The sequence below is a fragment of the Gouania willdenowi genome, chromosome 1, assembly GCF_900634775.1.
Source record: "Gouania willdenowi chromosome 1, fGouWil2.1, whole genome shotgun sequence".
In the NCBI taxonomy this organism is placed as follows: Eukaryota; Metazoa; Chordata; class Actinopteri; order Blenniiformes; family Gobiesocidae; genus Gouania; species Gouania willdenowi.
Genome location: NC_041044.1, coordinates 29,598,186 through 29,615,859, shown reverse-complemented (window position 1 = coordinate 29,615,859; position 17,674 = coordinate 29,598,186). Strand labels below are relative to the sequence as shown.

At 38.6% G+C, this 17,674-nt stretch overlaps 2 protein-coding genes across 7 annotated transcripts in view; one reads left to right on the top strand and one right to left on the bottom strand.

Annotated features, from left to right (window-relative positions):
• The window catches only part of LOC114468159 (putative methyltransferase NSUN7), a 16,742-nt gene extending 10,147 nt beyond the window's left edge, over positions 1-6,595 (top strand). The window contains exons 9-13 of the mRNA XM_028454875.1: positions 571-714; positions 1,382-1,483; positions 1,650-1,767; positions 4,438-4,558; positions 5,517-6,595. Coding sequence (XP_028310676.1) covers positions 571-714; positions 1,382-1,483; positions 1,650-1,767; positions 4,438-4,558; positions 5,517-6,350 — 1,319 coding nt within the window. The 3' untranslated portion in view covers positions 6,351-6,595. The remainder of the gene's footprint in view (positions 1-570; positions 715-1,381; positions 1,484-1,649; positions 1,768-4,437; positions 4,559-5,516) is intronic.
• A 1,735-nt stretch (positions 6,596-8,330) lies between these two features.
• LOC114463003 (amyloid-beta A4 precursor protein-binding family B member 2-like) overlaps positions 8,331-17,674 on the bottom strand; it is a 60,183-nt gene continuing 50,839 nt past the window's right edge. For 3 of the 6 annotated variants that reach the window (XM_028446207.1, XM_028446233.1, XM_028446215.1), the window contains 6 exons: positions 17,066-17,071; positions 15,478-15,592; positions 13,482-13,569; positions 12,472-12,743; positions 12,116-12,295; positions 8,331-10,810 (listed from right to left, as the gene is read on the bottom strand). In XM_028446207.1, coding sequence (XP_028302008.1) covers positions 10,640-10,810; positions 12,116-12,295; positions 12,472-12,743; positions 13,482-13,569; positions 15,478-15,592; positions 17,066-17,071 — 832 coding nt within the window. In that variant the 3' untranslated portion in view covers positions 8,331-10,639. The remainder of the gene's footprint in view (positions 10,811-12,115; positions 12,296-12,471; positions 12,744-13,481; positions 13,570-15,477; positions 15,593-17,065; positions 17,072-17,674) is intronic. The other 3 variants (XM_028446241.1, XM_028446247.1, XM_028446225.1) reach the window with 3 other exon arrangements.

Below are 17,674 nucleotides of genomic sequence, written 5' to 3'. Positions count from 1 at the left end.
GGCCACATTTGGCCCTCATGTCTGTCATAGATTATGGATTATATTATTACCAAAAGCATCTATTTAGTTTATTTCTGAAGTCGTCTTTCCACAGGAACTGTATCGACATGGTTTTTATGACCTTCCTGCCACAACTGGGACTTAACCTAGATTTCCAATTGTCTGTGGAATGTGCACTTGTGTTTGTGTGTGAAATGGAATAAACTAGTTAATCTCGTGTCCACAATAAGTAGATAAAATATGATTTCTTCCACAGGAGAAATATTCTGTGAACGACCAATATTACTAGAAATTGTATAGTTAAAATAATTATTGAAGAGTGGAGTTGAATCTTAATTTGTTTCACCATTTAGAATTAGATTTTTATGTTTCCCATGTAAGATACAACACACTAAATGCAAGTATTAGTTACTTAACTACAAATGTGTAGTATCTATCTATAGTAAACAAAGAAGATCTATAAAGCTGATATTCCTCAGGTTATTACAGTAATCAAACCTTGTTTGTTGCCTTTCTGTGTTTCTTTTGCATTTGTTTTCCTCCTCGTGGCTCCTCTACCTTCTCCTGTAGATGTTCGAATCCATTCACATGCTTTCTACAGCCTGAGTGAGTGGGATTCCAGCGTGCAGCGGCTAAAGGTCATCCTAGTGCTGCCTCGTTGTTCCTGCTCTGCCCTCAGCGACCCCGTGCCCACCATCTACAGAGAACATGGAGGTAAAAGACAAGCCGTCCACCAAAAGCCCTGAGGCGCCTACTTTGTAGTCGACAATGGATGTGCTTTTTAAGTAATACATTCACATCTGCGTGTTGAGATTCTTTCACACTGGGAAGAGGGAATACCAGCAGAGGGTGCAGATTTATGGAGAGAGCAAATAAAGTGTGCCCTCAGGCTGATTTCACAGACTCAAAGTCCTGAGCCTGATGAGCCTCAAAGTGTATCTGTGAGTTACTCAAAGCTCACTGAGGTCAATGTGGAGACAGATCTGTTACAGTCACTGGAGAGTCATTATCTTATATGTAAATTAACTTTGTGTTTACCTTCAAATCAGAGATGGGAATGCAACTGTTTTCACGGCGGGCGCCACAAAAATCTGATCGTCTGATGATACGAGGGCCACGTCAATAGAAATCATGACAATATTTACAATAATAACCAATCTGGGCATTAATACAAGAAAAAACTTTGGTGTAGTTTTGTTGTTTTGTGTTTATTTTTCTGTGATTTTGTTTGTATTTCAAGTCATTTCAAGTTATTTTGTGTTGTTTTTGTGTATTTTTCTGTTGTTTTGTGTATAAGAGTAATTTTGATATTTTTTGTTGGTTTCGTATGTGTTTTATTTGTGTTTGTGTGTGTATTAAATGATTTCCCTGTTGTTGACAGACTGGGATCTGCTGCCTGATCTGTGTCACGGCTCTTTGTCAAGGAGCAAGCTGCACTCCCTGAGCAACCAGCAGGCCCGACTGCTGGGACACGCTGTGAGCTGTGAGTGCATTTAAAAAAGCACCACTATCACATATCTACTTTAAATAATAATATAATGAATGGTATGTTATGTATTGTGGTACGTTTGTAACATAAAAGTAAAAAGTCATACAACAATCCAGAACAACAGGGTTTACTTGTTGTCATTTCTTTGTTTTACTGTAAGTCCCAAAGGTTCAGACAGTCGTCTACTGCACACGCTCAGTGTGTTCTGAGGAAAATGAACAACTGGTGAAAAGAGTGCTGGAAAAAATGCACACACCCCCGAAACTACTGCCCTTCAGGTATGCAGAAAACAAACACACACACAATGAGATAATACACATTCAATACACAAGCAAGTGTAAAATACTACACGTCTTTTTGTCTACAGTTATTGTAAAATATTGTTTGCCTATTTTGTCATAGTGCAAACAATAAATCATATTAATACCTTTTGGTTGGAAAATTAATTAAGAAACACAAACAATTCCAAGGAAACCCTTTAAATTGTTGCAAAAGCATCTCGCTTTCTTTCCATCGCTTTATTTTAAGTGATTTATCTTGGTATCTCTGCCGTTATTTCAAACTACTACTATCACAGTAATAGTAGTGTCCTCAACTGCAGTGCTGTATTGTTTATTGATAACTTTTAAAACATTTACTACTGAATTGCCCCTCGGGGGAAAAATACAATTTTATAAATCTGAAAACTGTGATTTAAAGTTTTATTTAATATTTGCCATAGTTTTTCTTTGTATGTATTATTAACCACAAGCATAATCTGTTAATAGTATATTTGATGTAATCCTGCAATTGGGTTGTTTTGATTTAATTGTTTGATTGCTTTGTTTATGTCTAAATATACATTTAAATTTTGCATCATATACATCTGTATGAATTGTGTTAACATCTTTAAATGAAGAAACAAGACATCTAAAAAAAAATATATATATATAGACAAGAAAACACAAGAATATCTGCTATTTACATCATTCAAAAATATTTTACAAGCTGTCCTTGAACACACCACCGGCCCCAACAAGTCATTGCGTCTCCTTACCGTTGAACTCAGTATTAAACCTTCACTATAATTTGAAGCCGGGATAGCGCGACCAAGCTTTCCTGAAGCTCGGATGGCGTCACCGCAGCGCCGATAAAACTGAAGCCTTGGTAACCGTCTTTTTACAGTACGCACACTAATGTGTAAATTATCTGTAATAGCAAGACATAATGCCTTTTCAGTTTCAGGCCTTGATTGAAAAGATACCTGATGCAGTGATGATGTTTCCTGCAATGATTTATTAAACTACACTATTGTATAATTGATCTCGTTATCTCGGGAAAACAAATTAAGTTCACTCGTTATCACGGGAAAGCAAAGTTTTGTTATCTCGAGAAAATGAGGTCGTTATCACGGAAAAACAGAGGAAATAAAATATACGCAGCAGCTTTCCGTACTGTTGCTGTGTCAATATACCGACATTCTATCCATATGCAGCGCCGCTTATTGGCCAGTTTAGGTCACGTGACTAAGACTAACCCTAACCCTAATCCTAAAAATTGTTGCGACATTGGGTTACAACCTAACTCTAACCCTAAGATGCTACGTACTTGTACTTTGGTGACCGTATCAATAGCACCAGGGGTTGTCCATACAGCAACCGTACAAATAGACACTTTCTAAAATGTATGAAAGCATGGCCCTTAGGGCTTCCGTACTTTCCAGATTTGTGATATCTTCAAATAAATTCTATGTTAAAGATTGGCCAGCAGATGTCGCCAAATGTCATTATGTTGATGCTGCACAACCTCGAACCTTTCTAACCTATTAGAGTTTTATTGATTATCACTACATAGGTCACATGTTTTTGACGTTTATTTGTATAGTGCACTTCATACACAAGGCAATTAAATGTGCTTAATATGATGAAAAGTGCTGCATTTAGAAAATATTAAACAGTTTAAATTTCAACCATAATATGATTAAAAAATCACCCTCTCAGTCATAAGCAGCAGCGGAAAAAGAGTGACTTTGACTTGGATTAAAAAATGTTCCATTTCTTTGCAGCATAACAACTAAAAGCAGCATCACCATGTCTACTGTGAGATCTGGGCTCCACTATCTGACCTGTGTCCATAGATCTGAGAGACCTGCTGGGTTCATACCTGACTCACATCTTGTTGATGTATTCTGGACCAAACCCATTCACAGATTTATACACCAGCAGCAGAACTTTAAAGTCTATTCTGAGGCTGACTGGGAGCCAGTGTAAAGACTTTAAAACTGGACTAATGTGTTCTGACCTCTTTGTTCTGGTTAAGACCCGAGCTGCAGCGTTCTGAACCAGCTGTAGCTGTTTGAAACCATTACAATAGTCCAGTCTGCTGGAGATAAAAGCATGGACCAGTTTCTCCTGATCTTTCTGAGTCATTAAACCTTTCACTCTGGAGATGTTCTTTAGGTGGTAGAAGATGTTTTTAGTGATAGATTTAACCTGACTGCTGAATGTCAGATCTGAGTTAATCAGAACACTAAGATTCTCCTCTTGACTTCTGTCTTTACAAGTCAATGAAACTTGTGTATAAATGTGCTAAAATACACATAGTAAAGACAGAAATCACCTTATCACCTATGTGTGTGTGTGTTTGAGATAGACCAGAATCACAATAAGCAGCATCATCAGCAGTGTGTAGGCTGAAGTTAATACCCAGTCAGGGTGAACGAAGGGGCAGAATTCTTCGCTGCTATTTGCCGTTCCTAATGACACCTCAATACAATTATTTGATCTCATGAGCTCACTTAACATCTCACATCTGTGCCATTAGACAATAAAAAGTTGCTGCCAAGTGTTTATGTTTTGAGTTATTAGCAATGTGTGAGTTCTCTGCAGTAATCCTGATATTATTCATTGATATAGGGATGCCACTGTTATGGCTACAGAGATGCTTTATCCTTTCTGCTGTTCTCTCAGGGTGAACGGTCCCATTTTCCCTGATGAGCCATCTTCAGGTGACACTTTGGACTCCAAGTTCTTCATCCTCAGGGCATCTCAGTTCACCAACGGCTGCTTCATCGCACGACTGTCTCGACAGGTGAGAAAAAAAGAACAATAAAGACCTAAGAACTGGGTGGAGAGTGAGAAGTATATAAGGGTGGATGAACATGGGAGGGTGTGTGTGAGAAGATTTGTTGACTGTCAAACTGGACAATTGTTTTACATATGTGTGCACACATTATGTATTCTATTATATAATTACTGTGATTACTAATATTATTCATACTTTTTTCCTTATGTATTATTATTTACATTATTTTAAATGACACTATTATCATTTTATAAGATCTACAACTAGAGCCAAATCAACAATTGCACCACAAAAAATAAATTGAGTAATTTCCAGATCAACATGCACAGTTTTATTAATTTATTTATTGACTAACTGAAAAACAAATTGCAACTGCAAAGGGAAATATGCTTTTTATGTCTTACATTGTCACTAAAAATTAGAAAAAAAACATTAAAAAATAAATAAAATACAGGTAAAATTATTAATCTTTCTGGGTTCTTTCCCAGTCCTAAAACGCATGTAGATGAAAATATTAATGTGTGTTTGTCACTTTGTAAACTGGGAGAAGCTACCACCGTGAAAAAGGTAACAATATTAGTTTTTTTTCCTCTGTTTTATTTCTTTTTTTCTCATTGAGTTGACTTATTGGAATATGTTTAAGCCTAAACATTAGTAATCAATACACTAGTTAAAATATGGTTAAATGGGTATTTGGTGAGGTGTGGCTTTTGGAATGGTTCAACATCAGCACTGGTAGTTCTGGTGTGGGTAAGGCTGCTATAGTTATTGTCACATAAGGTGTCAAATAATCAACCACACTGTTTTTATTGCTCACCCTCTCTTTGCTCTGCAGCTTCTCTTTATGGCTTTGCACATTTCTGTTGCGTAGCTTTCCATCGATGCAACGCTACCTCTGAGACTTGCAGTTTTTATGTGTTGCCTCCACACATCCAGTCATCTTAAACTGTTTGTGTCCTTCCAGGCAGATCCCACTAAGGTAGAAAGTGTCCAGGATGTTTTGGCAAGAGCAGCAGCGAAAGGCCTCCTGGGTGGGGTAATGCCTGACCAATCAAAAACTGGGAAAAAGGGGAAGAGGAAGAAGAATTGGGCTGCTTCTGGCGAACATTCATCCTCGTCCAGTGAGGAGAGGCATTCAGGGGATGAGCTCATGAGCAGGCGGGACTCAGTGTCACCACATGAAGGGTTGAAGGATAGTGGCAAAGAGGAGGAAAAAGGGGCAGAAGGAGACGTAGAAACAAAAAAGAAGGAGCCCAAGGGACGTAAGAAAGCAGCAAAACTCCGTTTAAAGCACAACAAGAAAAGCAACGGAACCACAAAGCATCAGAAGAAGAAACCAGCAAAGAAAAAGGCCAACGGGTCACCCAACAAGAAGCACGTGACAGGAACGAAACCTAGACGAATACCTCGGCTCACACTGACTCTCATATCCTCTGCAGATTCCACCAAACGCTACTCCCCAATCGTAGCTCTGGCTCACAAGCTCAGTGTTAGCACAGCCTCCACCCAAAGCCAGCACCCCTCAGCTTCTCCACACTCAGCATCCACCAAACCAAAACCACCACCGCACAAAACACACAGCAACGGGCCCAAATCGGTCAGAAAGGTGGCCGCACAGCAAAAAAGAAATGTGGTCACTCCTCCAAAAAAGTTGGAGGTACCACAGGGAGTAGAAACTCTTCTTCTTCCCATTTCCTCCTCGTCCTCCAACCTTCTCCACAATAAGAGTGGCAGCTCTCTGTCCCACACCTCCAACATGTCTGCGTCCTCCTCCACAGTCCTTCTGCCTGGATCATAAAGACTAGAGCTTTGCTGACACACTGAGACTACAGACCTACGCTAGTCTGTAAAGAACAAACTGTAAGGCATATGGACATTAAAGCACACATTTTGTGTCATTAAAGGGGGATTGGTGCATGAATGGAAAAGATATCAGTCATAGAACCACATGACTTGGTGTAAAGTCCAGATAAAAAATTAAAAAAAAGAAATTCTCACTAGTATTTAGAACTTAAATATATTATATGTTAAGGTTTAATTTATTCAGACAACTGTTTTTCAGGAAATTTACTTTGACATGTTTCAACTGTCAACTGCCAGTCTTCTTTGGAGTTGTCTGCTGATCGCTTTGATGTTTCCTTGACATCCATGTAATAATTTCAGCAAATTATTTTTGACTAAAATAAGGTTTGATTTATTCAGACAACTTCTTATCAGGTAATTTACTTTGATCTGACATGTTTCGACTGTCAACTGCCAGTCTTCTTCAAAGGCAACTACTAATCGTTTTTAAGTTTCCTCGACTCCCACGTAATAATTCAAACAAGTTCTCTTTGAATAATATGTTATAGTTTCATTTATTCAAACAACTGTTTTTCTGGAAATTTAATTTGATCTCCTCACACGTTTCGACTGTCAACTGCCAGTCTACTTCAGAGGCGTCTGCCGATTGCTTTGATCTTTCTTTGACTTATGCGTAATAATTCCAGCAAGTTCTTTTTGAACAATATGTTATGGTTTCATTTATTCAGACAACTGTTTTTCTGGAAATTTACTTTGACCTCCTGACACGTTTCAACTGTCAACTGCCAGTCTTCTCCAGAGGCGTCTGCTGATCGCTTTGATAGTTCTTTGACTTACGCGTAATAATTCCAGCAAGTTCTTTTTGAATGATATTTTAAGGTTTCATTTATTCAAACAACTTTCTTTCAGGAAATTTACTTTGATCTCCTGACATTGTCAGGCATAAATCTGATCATTTTATGCTTAAAAATGCTGCTCTATTAATAAATTAACTTTAATCCTTCTTTTAAATGATCCCGTGAGAATGAGGGTAAAAAGATGTTTCATAGTGTCCAGTTGTTGAACATCAGTGTTACTAATACTCAGACAATAAAGGCAGGAAGTGTATTTTGAATTTTCCATTTATTCTCACAATCGGTTACATTGATAACGTGTACAAATCTGTGAGCAGCGAACAGAAGCTAACACATCCACATGGAGTGTGTGTGTGTGCACGCGAGTGTGTGTTTTGATGACATGTGAATCTGACACTGACCTGAGGAAGTCCACTGCAGCCCCTCCTCCTGTCGTGGACCAGCAGTGGACTCCCAGTTGTCCCAGTGTGGAGATCCTTTATTCTGCCTGATGTGAGTTAACCCAGGACTGAACCAGTAACAATGTCAACAGACTTGTACTCGCTATGACTAATAGTATATATCTTTTATAAAATAGAATAAATAAAATAAAAACATCTGTTTGATACATACAGTCGTTCTTTTAACCATCCAAAGGGCATGCAAGGCTTCTCAGGACTTCTCATTCATCCAGATTAAAAGAATGCATAGATACTTTGTTCACTTAAACGCTCCATCAACTGAAAAGACAACTATGAAGTTTTCTGATCGTCTTAAACAGATTTCATTTTCTTATCTACAACAAAGTTGTGTGTGTATATATATCACTATTTTACACTTTGGCCATTTGGTGTGTTTAAAAAAAAAAAAAAAAAAAAAAAGGCATTTTGTTGCAAAAAATGAGAACATCTAAAATGAAAACAAGGCGAAACCCTAAGGGCCTATGTTACGAAGCTAGATCACCTGTTAACTTCCAGGATTTAATCCGTGTGTGCCGGACTACGAAGCTGGCTAACGTCTTACGGAGCTAAATCACCATGGTAACTTAGGCTGAACGACTAAGCTGGTCGGGAGCAGGTTTTGTTCTGGGTAGAATCTGAGCGAATGCTAAAGTCCCGCCTCCTGACCAATCAGTTGTCTTAGAAAACGAGCTGTCCAATAAAAGTCTCACAGCTAACAGGAGAGAGAATATTTAGACATTGATGCAGTCCTTTCACTTACAGATGACATCCTTTAGGAAAGATATACATTTATATCTGATGCACTGATTGAAGCTTGTGTCTCCGTATGCGCGGACAGGTGAAGTCATTAATTCATTCATACGCTATAGTGAGGCTGACAGCATCAGAAGGAACATACCACAGACTGTGAACCAATGTGCTCTCATCCCAGTGTGTGTGTGATAAATAGGTTTACTTGAATAGAAAAACGTGTGTGCTGTAATAAAGTGAAACTGATCAGAGCATTGTCTGTTTATGATTTAATCTGGATTATTATCATAAATAATCTCACTTTTACACATTAACAGTATCAGCAGCTTCCTGCCTGTGTTCTTTCATTCCTGGCTTTTCTGTAACAACAGTGTTGTTTTTGGTCTGAATGATGGATTTTATATATTCATAATTCGGGATCAGGTTATGAAGTGGATCAGATGAGCGATAATAAAAGCCCCGTCTCCTAACCAATCCCTACTGGTACGTGTTGCACTAGCACTGTTGCTCTTTGCTGTCATCCTGGTTTTGAATTTATTATTCTTATATTTGTGTGAGATCATGAGCTGTTCCTCCATTGTAAAGACGGTCGCTCTGCCAGGTTCTCCATTGATTGGTCATTCACCCCTTGTTTGTGAGCGTGCAAGTACTCAGGCTGAAAACACTCTGCTTAAATTAGCGTGTTGTAATCGAGATTCGTAGGACAGCTTCTCTCTGACAGGGAATGTTTGGTTAGTTGAAGCCCACTAACGGAGATTAATCCAGAACATAAATATCTAGCTTCGTAGCATAAGCCCTAAATGTTACATTAAACACTCATCACACTTGAGTCTGGAAAAATTTCAGCATCCTATGTTTGTTAAAATCTACATCCAACCTTTGTGTACACAATGTGAGACACAACTGAATCTGCAACAATGAAAGTGCTGACTAAGCTCTGTTCGCTGGCCAAGGAGGCGTTCACTGTTCTTTTGTGTTTACGCTGTGAATCGGCCGATTGTTTGTTTTAATAAAATGGAAGCAAACGTTTGGCTTTATCTGATGTCGTACGATTCAAGACAAACACAGACGTTTGAATATCAAACCTCGACAGTGCTGGACCACATCTTTGCCTTCGTAAAACAGAGAAATGATGAATTTCGTCCGTCCTTATACAACATCAAAACGTCCTTATAATGTGTTGATGTAAATAAAGCTAAGATAGACTGAGAAAAAACAAAAACAAACAATTCTGTCGCTTGAATGACAACAAATATAGACAGAAGGTAAAAAAAAAATGTAGCAGTGAAGAGAATACAAGATATAACATGTACTCAGTTCAATGTGCCCAGCTGCTGGTTTCATCTTTTTTTATATAAACACATTCCTCTTGTTCCCTTTCCATTTCCTCTGGCTTTTTAAAACACAAAAAGAACCACTGACAGCTGACATCGTGGTGGGCTGTAGAGCAATCTTTTTTTCCTCGTCCAGCAGCAGCGAGCAGCTGTCTCCTGTGATCGGAGCAGCCGTGCTTCAACCTCCTTTATGGCTACTGTCTGTCAATTTCCGAGGGAAAACAACAAAAAAAAAAAAAAAAACGTAGGATAAAAGATTAAAAAGTCGTTGAAAATGAAAAAAACATGTCTCGGGTGAAATGTCACCACTCGTTCAGACCCTCCAGCTGATTTCAGCTCAGGAACAAATAAGTGTGAGGAAATGAACAGTCCATCTGTGGCTTCTGGTTTGTTTTTTTTACCCTTTCAGTCTCTGACTGGCAGCAGCAGTGGTGAAGTCATATTTCACAGAATGGTTTCACATTGGAAAAAGGACATGCAGAATCAGTCGAGTGGTGCAGATAGACAAACAAAGCTCTTTTTAGGCTCTTTTAGTCCGTAGATGGAGAAGAGCGACTAACAGGAAACACGTGGCTGGGTGTGAAGGGTCATGCTGGCAGCACGGGCACACACAGAAACACCAAGAGCAGGGGGCAGATCCACAGTTTGTGAGAAACAGGATCAAGTTTTCCAGATGTTCCTCAGAGTGTTTCCTTCCTGATGTGGGAGGAGCCAAATCTTTCTTTGTTTCTGACAGTTTCAGAAATTCCTGCCCAAAAGGTCGATAAACAAGTCAAATCTTTGCTCCCAAAATGGTGAAGGAATGGCTTCCCAAACTTGTTGTGAGTGCTGGGGTCAGTGCTCGGCAGCGATGTGACATGTTACCGTGGTGACAGTGTGGCATGAAGCTGCTGTTGAAGGCAGTGGTTACTGAGGCAGCTCAGCGACAGGCCTCTTCTGTTTGAGGGTGTCAATGAGAGACAGGACGCCTCGCTTCACGCTGGTCGACACCCGGCGAGACACAGAGTCCCCGGGGGGTGAGGAGCCACAGGCTTTCTGTGAGGGGGGGCGAGCCACCAAACACTTCTGGTACCGAAGCTGAGAAAATATGGAGACGGAGTGAGTCACAGAGTGTAAATATGAGAGAGTTACAGGTGCTGAGTGTACGTCTGTGGGCAGAGAGAAGAAGGCTGGAAGGCTGGGGGCCATTTCCATCTATCAATAGTAATGATTAATGACTGGGGTCCACATGAATCACTGTGGTTAATGGATGTGTGTGTGTGTGTTCAGATTTGTGATGGATGGTCCAGCCAACAGTCCACTAATCTCACACAGCAGAGGAAAACAGATGCAGTGACTATCCACTAATGGACAGGTTCTTCTTTAGATAATATTAATACTTTAGGCTCTATTTAAACCATGGATTTTAACTTGTCACTTCAATTGTCAGTTCTTAATGTTTTTATATACATAATTTTTTATCTTAAAATAATTGTAATATTATGGAACATTTTAATAATTTTTATTATCATTTTTTATTTATTTTTTTTATTTATTTTTATTTTCACTTTAAATCTAAACTCCTCCAATTGTTTTGGCATATTTCAATTCCAGCCCACAGTACATACAGTATACAGTCCAATAGTTTGATAACTAATAGATCTCATTAATGTCTTTATCTATCACAGAGGTAAATCAAAATCAGATATACTTTATTTATCGCAGGGCGAAATTGCTTTTTTTTTTCTTTTTCTTTTTTTTTTTTTTTTTTAACAGATGCTCCAGAAATATTTTGGATGAAAAGAAGAAACACTAAAACATAGAAAATAAAAATTTAAAATCAAACTTTAATTCAAATAAAAGACTGTTAAATAGGGATTCAATACAAGTGCACACCTCCAGGAAAATATAATACAAATGTACAAATATAATACAGAAAAATACAAGTATAGTATAGTGAGCCATCTACCAACTACACTGTAAATGAGTTGAACATGCCTGAAGAGGCTGTGATAGATCTATGATAAGCTGCTCACACCTGTGATCTTAGCTAAAAGAGCAGAATTATAGTGATTGTTGGTAAAAAAGCAGTCAATAAAAAGTTATTTAAGCAGTAGGCTTAAGCCAAAACATTAGGCTTCATATGAAAGAAAGGGAAGTGGATGTGATAAACAGATTGTTATGGGCACAAACAGGGAAGTTTAAAAAAAGATGTTTCAAGGAAACTAAACTATTGGACAAAAACAAACAAAACAAAAAGAAAAACAATGATGGTAAAATGCATGCACACAGGGAGAACAAGCAAACAGGCTACGACTTAAACCCATGCGCCGTCATGTCAGTGGACGTGTGATATAGTTATTCAAAGGCTGAGAATACAGATGAATGAGTGAACACACTCACCATACAGGCTGCCTGCACGGCCTCGGACACGCTCCCAGCGTTGGGGTCGCACCAGAACACGTGACAGTCGTACCGTTGCCCGCCGGCGTCCATGATGAAAGCAAATGTGTGCACGTCCCGCCCGACGCCCATAAACGACAGGAAACGAACTCTGCACTCCACCAGCACCTCCTCTTCATCCTGGACGTGAACGGGAGGGGAGAAAGTCGCCCATATAAAAGTTAACGGAGGTGTGAACAAATGTCAGAACATGATTGGGTTTCTGCACCAGACATGAATCACTTTAATAAAATATGACGGTCTTATAAAAACCATCCCGTAGGCACAGGATTGAATACAGTGAGGTCAGCGCTAACCTGGTCTTTGCTGATGGTGACCGTAGCGTCTGCGACACTGAGGGACACTGGTGTCCAGTCCTCTTTGTTGGAGGAGCCCATTAGACTGTCTATAGCTCCGTTCAGGATGTCCATGCCTGAAGATGAAGACATTATGAAGTCCTCAGCATCACTGTGTGTAACTTTGCTTCTGTTTACGTGTCCGAACCCACCAATTGGTCTGACCACAGGCATCATTCCGAGATAGAGCACCTGGAACTGCTGCACCAGCTCTGATTTTGGAGTTGGGAATTCTGTTGGGAGGGAAAACAACACATTATGACTCCATTAGAAGGAAACCTAGTTTGCCTTTAAAACAAAGAGACAAACAGAGTTGACAGAAAAGATTAAATATCACATTTTGAATTAAATACAGGGTTTCTACAGCTTCAGTCAAATTAAAATAACAAAAAATTATTACATTTTAAAAGAAAACAAATGTTACCATTTTTTTTTTTTTTTAAATCTGAGACTAATTACAATCATAAAATCATACTTATGTGTTAAAACCTGAGTTTCGAAATATTACTTTAAGACATTTAATGACAATTAAGGCCTTATTTTAGATTCATGAATTTAATGCCTTTTAAGACTTTTTAAGGGCCTGCTTGAACCCTGTGAATATGTGAGTTAATGCTGGTCTGGGACGTCAATCCTCTTTATTCAAAAGTGATCTTAAAAAAATCTTGATTTTCTTTTTTAAACTTTTGTTTTCCAGATGAAGTTTGTAGAACTTTTTTTAAAAACTGACTCAGAGTTTGGTCTTATTTTGAATGATCCTTGCTCGTTCATGTGGATTTTGTTGGGTTTTTTTCCTTATTAATATGAATTTTGTATTTTCATAGCGCTATGAGATGAACTTTGTTGTAATTTTCACTATATAAATAAAGATTGATTGATTGATTTGCGCCATTTTTTAAAACTTCTACCCAATTTGAGCAAAGACGAACCCAGTCATTGTGATCCTGGTTTAAGTTATCCACTAAGCCCACCTTGCAGTGGTAGATCCAATCCTGCTTGTATCCTGTCCTGGAGAGAGCCGCCCGCCATCGCTTTGGCAGTCTTTCGCTCTGCCATTATCTATAAAGGAGAGAAGCAGGAATCACTGTGTAACTGTTGTGTATACGCCACAAAAAGAGAGAGACGGTGCTCCAGGCTCACTCACAGAACAAGTTTTATAATTTAGATACCATTTATATTTCATTGAGAAATATCCTGCACTGTTAGGAATAAAAACATGGTTTTTTCTTTTCTCAGTAGATGGAAAACTATCAAACATATAGAAATAAACATGTGAGAATGTCACCCAATATCTTAAAAACAGTTAAAACATGATTTGTAACCTTAATCAGAAAATATATAGCGGCAAATTTGCAAGTCAAATTCTCAGCTGTGCTAAATCCATCTCTGCTCCTCATGTGTCCTTTGTTTTTTCACCTTAAAAACTCCACTCTGTCCTGTGACTGTGTTATAAGGAATATAGGAAAGGTAATACAAAGGATGTGGACAAAGACTAATGACACGGTCGCCTCCTTCCTCTGAAAAACATTTCATAATCAGGCGTTCCACTCAAGATGGAGGAATAAACTATTTAAAGATGCTTAACAACATACAGTATATGAGCCTGTTATTGGCTTTTGTGATTTCAATGAAACAAAAATATATTTCTACATGATGAAAACACTAACATAATGTTTGAATTACTCTGTGTTATCCAAAAGGATGATGTGTGAGTTGGACAAACCTCTATGAATCTTTCTGGTCTAAAATTGAAGTTAAATACTGCAGTAAAACATCAGCAATAGATAAGCTTCACATCCCTGTTTTTTAATAATAATAGAAGCAGCCAATGGTGCATTCAGAGTGCTATTGTGATGATATGACATCAGTGTAAAACATGTGTCAAACTCAAGGCCCGGGGGCCAAATCCGGCCCTTCGGAGCATCTAATTTGGTCAAAAAGAGAAGGTACAAATATGACAGAAAATCATTGTGTAAATTACAACTAATTAGCCTCTCAATTACACAAAGTGAATGAAACTCCAGCATCATCACATGATGGATGTCACTAATCTCAAATTGTCAAATAATCATCTCAAATAATCTCAATTTTTTTCCAAAAATCCTGCAATTTTACTCAGATTATTCCACAAATTTGCTCTCAAAATAAAGGAAAGTTAAGTGAAGATCCTGCATGGACTGCTATACGCCACTTACTGCTTGAATATTGCCACTGTGTTCCATACGTCATACATTAGTTGTATGTGGAAGTGCAACCACCAGCAACACGCTTGTTCCAAACTGGTCCATATTTGGCCCCTGAACTAAAATGAGCGTCTGAGAGTTGGATGTGCAGAAGATCAGAATCAGCGATCAGTATTCCTAACCCTGCTAATGCTAATGCTAATAGAATCAGGCTATGCAGGGTCCTTTTGTCCTTTAACCTGGTGGTCTCCAATCTTTTTTGGATCTTGACCCCACATTTATATCACACATTTTTGGCAAACGTCGAAACATTTTTTCTCTAGAATTAGTTTCTGTTATATTGTGTTACAAATAGAGAGCGGCCATGATTAGTGCAGAAAGTGACAACATGTGCCAGCTCAGATATTTTCATACTGCATTTTATTTTAACTTGATTTGAAGAAAGTGAAAATATAGAATACAGTTGTTTGATATTGTGTGTATTGTATTCATTCGAAAAAGAAAAATAACTGAAAAAAAATCATACATTTTTTTAATCAATTACTTGACATTTTAAGTGACCCCATTTTAATTCCAGGTGATTCCAAGGTTAAAAAACGCCATTTACTGGGACTACTGAGGAGTTTGTTGGTAAACGGTGAAATAACATTAATGAACTAAACAATTAAAAAACAACAAAAACAGGTGAGAATCCCTACCAACCCACAGCTCCCACTGAGGCTACTTATCCATGAATCCTAATACCTGCTGGAGTGTTAACCCTTTGCATGCTGGCGTGACTCACCCGGGAGCAGATCTCATGCAGGCTGGTGGCGATGGCTTTGGCCGGCGTGTCACAGCGGAACACATGACATTTCAGGATCCTGGTGTTTTTATCCCGCGCCACGTACGCAAAATCCCTGCGAAAAAGAGGAAGAACACAGACTTAAAGAATAAGTAAAAGGCAGCTAATAAGATTTGTTGCTACATGCAGCTTAGACCAGTGGTTCTCAAACGTTTTTGGCCATAGTACTCCCTTTCTCATACTTTTGAATCCCAGTACCTCCTGATGTCCGACAACAACATTTTGCTTAGAATTCTGAGAAAAATTAAATAAATGAAATAATCTAATTTTGTAAATAAGGGGAATGAAACAGTATTTAATGCCTTTAGATTTATTTCTATAGTTTTTATCATTTACGGTAATTTCCCTCTTGATGTGGGACCAACACTGACCCTTATATTTTCAGTTCATGGTCTAATCAAGATCTTTCTATCATCATTTTGTGTGTTTTTGGTGTCATTTTGTGTTCTGTTGTTGTTCGTCTGTTCTTTTTTTATTATTCAATATATTTTTTTTCTCTTATTTTGTGTGTTTTTGTTGTTGTTTTTGTGTGTTGTTGGTATATTTCAAATCATTCTCTCTCAGTGTGTGTGTTTTTGGTGTCATTTGGTTCTTTCTTATGTTTCTCTATTGTTTTTGTGTATTTTGTAGTGATCTCGAGTAGTTTTCTCTCACTTTGTGTGTTTCTGTTGACGTTTTGTGAGTTGCTGGTGTGATTATTATTTACCTTTTTTTTCTGAAAATAAACATTATAAAACCCCATTATTTTTAATGCTTTTATTTGTTAATTTCCCATTCTCTCTCATGTACTCCTCCGTAGTGCAATCACCACATTTGAGAAACACTGGCTTAGACAACAAATGATATGTGCACGTGATGCACGTCTGTGTGTGTCCGACTCCACACATCCGTACTGGAGAAAGACGGAGAATGACATTCAATGACCTTTAACAATGGGGTGAATAAGGGACACAATCACAACACCACACACACGCACACGCACACACACAAGAGATCAATACATCAGCATGAAGCAAGAAAGATCAGAATAAAGTGACAGCAGGAGAGAACCTTCCCCTGGGCCTCACTGGAAGTGAAAACAAACAAACGCTGCTGAACGGAGATGAAAGAATTAGATGAAAGTGAAAAAATGAAGATACTCAAAACTTTGGGGAAAAAATGTAGCTGAACTTCATTAAACAAGTGTTAGATCTATGCCATTGAAAAAGTTATTTGCACAACCAAAAAAAAAACAACTTGTTTTTATTAAGGAAACAAGAGCCTAAGGCTAACAAGATCTGAGTGTGTGTGCGTGTGTGTGTGTGTGTGTGTGTTACAGGAGACAGACATGAACAGAGGAGGTGACCTTCATTTTCTCCATTCCTGACTGTGTGCTCAGCGTTACGGTGTATCCACAGCCACTTTGAAGACAGCTCAAAGTGAGATACAGAGGAAATGAAACAATCGAGGATGGCAACGATGACAAGGTGATACTAGGTGTGTGTGCGTGTGTGTGTGTGTGTGTGTGTGTGTGTAGGAATGTGTTTACCTCTCTCTGAATCCAGGGAAGCAAGGAGAGGGAGAAAGCAAGGCAGTTAGTGGAGGAGATAAAACGCACCATCGTCACACAGGACCCCCGCTGTCAGTGTGTGTGTGTGTGTGTGTGTGTGTGTGTGTGTGCGTGTGTGACGAGAAGCGGGAGGGTAGAATGGGAGAGGGTAAAGTTGCTTCTCGTCACACACAGTCGAAACACTAAAACTTGGAAACCCACCCACGCAAACACACAATATTAACCCTGAGTGTCATATTTTCCCTTTTTGTGCTTCCTCCCACAGTGAGCTGTGCAGCTTCAGCAGCAGTGTAATAAAACGCACAGGCACACATCTCAGCGGCAACTTCAATTTGACAAATGGAGAAAAAATTGGTAAACACTGTGTGTGAACGGAGCAAGCATTTGACCTTACTGTGATTTCTAAATGTGTTGTTAAAAGTGTGAGGAGTGTTGGAGATTTAGAGAGGCTGGATTTTAACGCTGGGAGAGGAAATAGAATCCAGCAATGCACGAGATAAGAATTCAAACGTAACCACAAAGGTGATAAAACAGATAAAAAGTCAGAGTAAAAGAGCAAAGTGGAGAGGGAGATATCGTATTTCCAAT